The 7,505-nt window shown below is 38.0% G+C and overlaps 2 protein-coding genes across 2 annotated transcripts; both read left to right on the top strand.

Annotated features, from left to right (window-relative positions):
* Positions 1-318: 318 nt before the first annotated feature.
* LOC128030331 (leukocyte elastase inhibitor-like) lies at positions 319-3,108 on the top strand. Its single transcript, XM_052617870.1, has 8 exons — positions 319-337; positions 448-624; positions 1,122-1,277; positions 1,405-1,560; positions 1,633-1,750; positions 1,943-2,085; positions 2,169-2,336; positions 2,638-3,108. The coding sequence occupies exons 2-8, from the start codon at positions 457-459 to the stop codon at positions 3,034-3,036; spliced, it is 1,308 nt and encodes a 435-aa protein (XP_052473830.1). The 5' UTR covers positions 319-337; positions 448-456; the 3' UTR covers positions 3,037-3,108.
* A 488-nt stretch (positions 3,109-3,596) lies between these two features.
* On the top strand, positions 3,597-6,379 carry LOC128030336 (leukocyte elastase inhibitor-like). The gene is made up of 7 exons (XM_052617876.1): positions 3,597-3,654; positions 3,775-3,951; positions 4,030-4,209; positions 4,921-5,038; positions 5,147-5,289; positions 5,416-5,583; positions 5,878-6,379. Exons 2-7 carry the CDS (start codon positions 3,784-3,786, stop codon positions 6,274-6,276), a joined length of 1,176 nt encoding a protein of 391 aa, XP_052473836.1. The 5' UTR covers positions 3,597-3,654; positions 3,775-3,783; the 3' UTR covers positions 6,277-6,379.
* Positions 6,380-7,505: the final 1,126 nt, after the last annotated feature.

The following is a 7,505-nucleotide window of genomic DNA, read 5'->3' on the forward strand; positions in this document are numbered from 1 at the left end:
AGATAAAATGAACAAAGCATAGGCTGTGAAAGTGAGCTTTAGGCAATATCTGAATGAGAGTACTGACGGATAAAGCAAAATACATCACTCAATTTGGTGGTTTTGTCCGTGTCAGGTGTGTATACATTTATCAATAACAGAAACATGAATTTAATTACAGGGTTTATAGATTCAATCTTACAGGAGGGCTGGATTTGGATTAAAGCCTGGGTGGTTTTTAGGGTGAGGCACCTTTTATAAGAAAGACACTCATTGCAGTCGATCCATTCACCTCAGACACAAGGGAAAACGGCTGATTATTCTAGTTAAAGCTTTTGTTGAACACTGTTCATTAGAGGTACTTTTTTGCAATATGTGATTTAAATAGAACCAGCAGATTTTATATATTTGTGTGCATTGACGAAGAAGATAATACTGTTATTCAAACTATTGTTATTTCTTGCGCAGCTTGTGAAAATGGAGCGTTTATCTGCAGCAAACACCCAGTTCTCTCTAAACCTGTTCAAGAAGATCAGCGGAGGAAACGCATCAGGAAATGTCTTCTACTCTCCGATCAGCATCTCTTCAGCTCTGGCCATGGTGTCGCTCGGAGCGAAAGAAAACACAGCGGCGCAGATGTTTAAGGTGATCTCACACTAATGCATTTTTTATGGCCAGTTGTTTTTCCTTTAATGAACAAGACAGAAATTGAATTTCAAAAATGTATTATTGACAAATTACATGTTTGTTCCAATTCTGCATTCATTCAAATGGAATTCAAATTCAGGAATTTAAAAGGAATTCTGAATTCCATTTGGAATTCCTGCTTTGAGATGTGACTAATGTGGGATTTTTCCTGGGATAATGATGCTTTGTGTTTGTACCGACACTGCTATCGTGGTCTCATGTTGCAGGTTCACTTGAAGGGCAGCTTTGTTTTTGTTTCAGCTCTGACTAAATGCACGATCTGTGTCGTTTCAATTTAATGAATAACAGGATAATACTATCATGTGTGAAGTAAATCAAGAGGGTGTTTGCTGCACTATTTTAAACTATTTAAGCAGTGCATTCACAATAGATGTTGGAGTTATCAGAATAGTGAGGATGCCTTTATTAATAACACTACAACTAATGCTGTGTAGGTTTTGGGCTTTAACAATCCTGCCAAGCCTGATGCTGCGACTCCTGTTACTCAACAACAAGCCCAGAAGCCCCAGATGCCCTGCGGTGTCAAGGGTCAACATGAACAACAGATGACTCAACAAACCCAGAAGTCGGATATACCTGCCGAGCTTAAGGTTTAGTATGAATATTTACATGAATCACTATCCTCATGACTTGCAATGGCAGCTGTATTTGCCGTAGTGGTGCATGTAGGTAGATTTTGATTAATCTAATTGAACTTTATATCATTGATGCAAATAGAAATCTCCTGCTCAGCAAATATCTGGACAAAAAACTGAGGACCAAATTCATTCCGGATTCAACAAGCTCATGAGTGAACTGAAGAAACCAGGAGCGCCGTATGTGTTGAGTCTCGCCAACCGTCTCTACGGAGAACAATCCTACCAGTTTGTTGAGGTAAGACTCTAAGAAAATAATTCAAGGAAACACTAATTTCATTTGCACTCCAATCGATTTGCTCTCTTACAGAAATTCCTCAATGATGCAAAAAGATACTATGAAGCCGGACTGGAGGAGGTGGACTTCATGAAGAAATTTGATGCTGCACGTGTCAACATCAACAAATGGGTGGAGAAAAACACTCAAGGTAAAAACCAGCATTAAAATAATCTCAATTATAAACTTACAATACTAGGTTCAGAAGAAATGGCCATGTTTGGCTCCATGGTCTCTTTAGACCTTTAATTTTTTCAGAAATTAAAAAATATATTAAAATGTCCAGCCAACCAGGCAGGTTCAAACCAGTGTTCAAAGTGACTAATGCACTATTGCATTTCAGGAAAGATCAAGGACTTGCTCCCACAGGGATCCATCGATGACTTGACGAAACTGGTCTTGGTGAACGCCATCTACTTCAAGGGGAACTGGGAGAAGAAATTCCCAAGGGAAGCCACCAGAGATGGACAGTTTAAGCTGAACAAGGTGAAACTTCATGCTCTTGTTCAAGTAATATATTTGAAATTCAATATGAGGAGTTTTGACTTGTTTCTACTAATGCTTTGCAGACTCGAACCAAACCAGTGAAGATGATGACTCAGAAGGCAGAGTTTCCTCTGGCCTTCATCCCAGAGATGAACAGTCAGGTTCTGGAGCTGCCGTATGTCGGGAAGAATCTCAGTATGTTGATCATCCTTCCTAGTGAGATTCAAGATGAAACCACTGGCCTTCAGAAGGTGAGATGACACAGAATCTGCTCCCAAAAGGGAGTCTTCGCATTAGAGCCATAGAAGAACCATCTTGGGTTCCCTAAGGAACCTTTCAATGAAAAGCTCTTCAAAGAACCATTCTTTCTTACTGTGAAGAATGTTTTGATAATCTTAAGAAACTTTTGTGGAATGGAAAGGTTCTTCACTGAACCATCAATGCCAATAAAGAACCTTTATTTTTAAGAGTGCATATGAATTGTTGTTTAATTATATGTTAATGTACATGTGTAGAGTTATTAATATTTACATTAATTTATGTCTTATGCAGCTTGAAAGGGCACTGACCTACGAGAAGCTCATGGAGTGGACCAAACCCAGCAAGATGCATCGACAGGAAGTTCAAGTATCTCTGCCCAGATTCAAGATGGAGGAAACCTACGACATGAAGAGTCTTCTGATCAGCATGGGGATGGAGGATGTTTTTTCACCGCAGAAGGTGAATCTTTCAGGCATGTCGCCCAACAATGACCTGGTGGTGTCGAAGGTGATTCATAAAGCCTTCGTTGAAGTAAACGAGGAAGGAACCGAAGCGGCTGCGGCCACCGGCGTCGTCGTCGCCATACGTTCATCTGCATCAATGTTTATTGCAGACCATCCCTTCCTTTTCTTCATCCGACACAATCCCTCCAACAGCATTCTGTTTTACGGACGCTTCTGTTCTCCTTGAAGATAGTAATGATGAAGTGATGAATCCAGCTGCATGTGTTCCTCTAATAAATAAAGTCTATTAAATAACTGAGTGAAACTGTCTGTATGTAATTACTGACTCTTGAGTTCTGATACAAAAATAGGTATAGATACATCACGTTTGATTTCAACTCACTTGCATAGTCATATAAAATACAGAATAATTAGACTAGAACATAATATAATTAGTATTTCACAGTGGCACATACTTTCATAATCACATTATGATTAAGAATGACTAATTATGAGTAATGAGTATGAGTTATTAACCTTACTTTAGTTCGGGTTTGTTTCTTCTGCTACACATACTTTTATTAGATTTTTCTTTAGGAAAAAACAAAGAGTAAGAGCAATCAGTTCAAGTTTGATGGTGTTCCACGTGGATAAACCTATCTATGAATAATAGAAACATTTTTATTTTATTATTATTATTATTATTATTAAAGGGGAATTTTAAAACTGAATTTCCAGGAAGGCTGGACTTGGATTAAAGGTTAGTCATTTTAGGGTGAGGCATCATTTATTCGAATGACACCCATAACTGTTGATTCATTCGTCTCAGGTACATCAGGAGACTCGTTTCTTTGGATTATTCTAGGTAATGCCTTTACTAAACTTGTTTAAGGTGATGCTTTTATTGATCTCTGTTTGTTGAAGGTGCATAGAACTAAAGAGATCTGTCCACCTTCAAATAAGCTACTCTTAATTTCTTGCACAGCTTGTGAAAATGGAGCGTTTATCTGCAGCAAACACACAGTTCTCTCTAAACCTGTTCAAGAAGATCAGCGGAGGAAACGCATCAGGAAATGTCTTCTACTCTCCGATCAGCATCTCTTCAGCTCTGGCCATGGTGTCGCTCGGAGCGAAAGGAAACACAGCGGAGCAGATGTTTAAGGTGATCTTACACCTTCGTGCTATTTATGGACAGTTGTTCAGAATTCAAATATATATATATACATAAAACTCTGTGTAGGTCCTGGGCTTTACCAATCCTCCCAAACCCGGTGCTGCGACTCCAGCTCCACATGTTAAAGAGGACCAAATTCATTCCAGCTTCAACAAGCTCATGAGTGAACTGAAGAAACCAGGAGCGCCGTATGTGTTGAGTCTCGCCAACCGTCTCTACGGAGAACAATCCTACCAGTTTGTCGAGGTAAGACTCAAAGTAAATAATTCAAGCTTCTAGAACTGTTCTGAACTCTAATCGGTCATTTCATGTCAAATCAACCAAATTTCATAACTAAGCTAACATTTTACATTTTGTTAATATTTATTAATTTTTTCTGAAGACAGACAAACATAGATAGTGATGAAAGCCAAAATATGCAACGTCATGGATTAATATTTATTGAGTAATACATTATTTTGTAGAGGGACATTCAAATTACTATTTTGCAACAGATTTGAAACCAAATTACATGATGATCATTATTTTATTTTTTAATCTACTTGGAAAATCTGTCGGCTTTAGCAATCTTTGTTGCATTATATATCAATAATGATAGCTCAAAAATAGAAAAAGGAACTTTGTTTTTTTTATTTTTTTTTGAGTGCATGCCTGTAACTTAAGAAGTATTAAATATATTCCTTTTAGATTTTGGTTCTAAACCTATTTTTCTCTTAATTTCCAAAGAGAATATGGCTCTAAATCTTAGGTGTAAATTGTGTATAAAAGTGGATTATTAAATAAATATACTTCCATGGCATTTAATATTTCGGCATTAGTCTTCATTTATGTATTTCTTTCACCAGGAAAAAAATAAATGATTTAAATCAAGAGTTTTAGCTGAGGACTTCTGGTTGAGTTGACATGAAATTACACTAATTTAGAAATTTGCACCTCAATCGATTTGCTCTGTTACAGAAATTCCTCAATGACGCCAAAAAATACTATGAAGCCGGACTGGAGGAGGTGGAGTTCAAGAAGAAATCAGAGGCTGTGCGAGTCGACATCAACAAATGGGTGGAGAAAAACACTCAAGGTGAAAAGTTACTCTATACTCTTAATGTTTTTGCAGCACAGTGTTTGGCTTCATATTGTTCTTGAATTGAGCTATTCTCAAAATGGACAACATACATTTCTGTTTTAGGAAAGATCAAGGACTTGCTACCACTGGGTTCCATCGATGACTTGACGAAACTGGTCTTGGTGAATGCCATCTACTTCAAGGGGAACTGGGAGAAGAAATTCCCAAAGGAAGCCACCAGAGATGGACAATTTAGGCTGAACAAGGTGAGATTTCATGCTCTTGTTGTTTCCTTCATGATCCAGTATTTATACACAGTATACAGTATATTGTTTATGCAGTAGCAGTCATGAAATATGAGTTTCAACCTGTTTTCATTCCTGCTTTGGAAGACTCAAACTAAACCAGTGAAGATGATGAATCAGAAGGCGCAGTTTCCTCTGGCTTTAATCCCAGAGTTGAACAGTCAGGTTCTGGAGCTGCCGTATGTCGGGAAGAATCTCAGTATGTTGATCATCCTTCCTGAAGAGATTGAAGACGAAACCACTGGCCTTCAGAAGGTGAGATGGCACTGATTATACTCTTAAAAATAAAGGTCCCAAAATGGGGTTTTCACAGTAATGCCAATAACTTTTTCAGTTAATATATTATTATACTATCAATATTTTCCTAGTGCAAAGAATTGTAAATGTAAAAGATCCAAAGAACCCTTTTCTACTGTAGAAATGGAAATTCTTTGGAATGGAAAGTTTCCCTGGATATTAATTGTTTTAAATGGAACCATTGATGCCTATAACGATGGTGTATGGAATGCTGTTTCAAAAATATTCATACAATTTTTATGTCTCATCCAGCTTGAAAAGGCACTGAGCTACGAGAAGCTCATGGAGTGGACCAAACCCAGCAAGATGCTTCGACAAGAAGTTGAAGTATCTCTGCCCAGATTCAAGATGGAGGAAACCTACGACATGAAGAGTCTTCTGATCAGCATGGGGATGGAGGATGTTTTTAATAGGCAGAAGGTGAATCTTTCAGGCATGTCACCCAACAATGACCTGGTGGTGTCGAAGGTGATTCATAAAGCCTTCGTTGAAGTAAACGAGGAAGGAACCGAAGCGGCTGCAGCCACCAGCGTCGTCATCGCCAATCGTTCATTTGCACCGATGTTTATTGCAGACCATCCCTTCCTTTTCTTCATCCGACACAATCCCTCCAACAGCATTCTGTTTTACGGACGCTTCTGTTCTCCTTGAAGATATTAATGATGGAGTGATGATGGAGTGATGTGTTCCTCAAATAAAAAAAGTCTATTTAATAATTGAGTGAAATTATCTGTATGTGTTTACTTTGAAAAGCATTGACTCTTGAGTTCTAAAACAAAACAGGTTACAGAACCACAACAACAACAACAAAAAATTAAGGCCACAGACAGAGTCTAGTAAATAATTGATTTAAATGGCCATTCTAATAGCATCATCAGGTCATTGGCATAATTATATACTATACATAAATATTCTATAGTATAATTATATCACATATGAACAAGGCATTTCATTAGGCATGTATTCACAAATTATAAGTATTTCACAATGACATTTACTTTTAATCTGTCATGATCCAGTCACTGAACTTCCGTTAATTCACCCCCAGAGGTCATCATCCAGAACACAGACTCTCACACTACAGTTCACCCTGGACTACATTTCCCATGCTCCTTTGCACCAATCTGAAAACTATCACACACAGCTGCCACCAATTACACACACACAGCACAATCATCAGACACCCTTTATAAGCATTGGACTTCCTCTCACATACTGTCAAGGATTGTTCTGCGTATATCGCTCTTCTAGTGGTAACTTCATACAAAAACCTTTCTGTGTTAGTTCTCTTAGTCTTGTCTTTGCTTCTAGTTTTTGTTTTTTCTTGCCTTGCCCTGTTAATCATGTTTTGACCCTTTTGCTCTGGTTACTGGATTACCCCTCTAGCTTATCCATCTGGATATTGTTAGCTCCATTGAAGACCCATGCTTGCCCTAGGATTATTCTTGTGTCTTGCCGCCTACATACCTGTTTGCCAATGTTTGACCCATGCCTGTCATGACCACGTCTCTTTCTAATAAAAGCTTACACATGAATCTTCAAGTCTCACGACTTGTCAGCCCTGTTAAATAATGGCAATCAGCTATATTACATTATTGGGTTTTACACACTTTATGAAACAAGGTCCGTTTAATTTTTAGTTTTGCTCACTTCTAAAATATTTAATCGGCTAAATTTAGCTCTTTACAACTAAATTATTATTATAAAACAAAGAGTGAAATGAAGGATGAATCATGTAAGTGGATAAATCAGGGGTTTCCAGCCCTGCTCCTGGAGAGCTGCTGTCCTGTAGATTTCAGCTCCAAGCCCAATCAAACACACCTGAACCAGATCATCAAGGTGTTTAGGGCTACTTGATAATTACAGATAAGTGTGTTGGA

The sequence above is a fragment of the Carassius gibelio genome, chromosome A16 (assembly GCF_023724105.1).
Source record: "Carassius gibelio isolate Cgi1373 ecotype wild population from Czech Republic chromosome A16, carGib1.2-hapl.c, whole genome shotgun sequence".
Lineage (NCBI taxonomy): Eukaryota > Metazoa > Chordata > Actinopteri > Cypriniformes > Cyprinidae > Carassius > Carassius gibelio.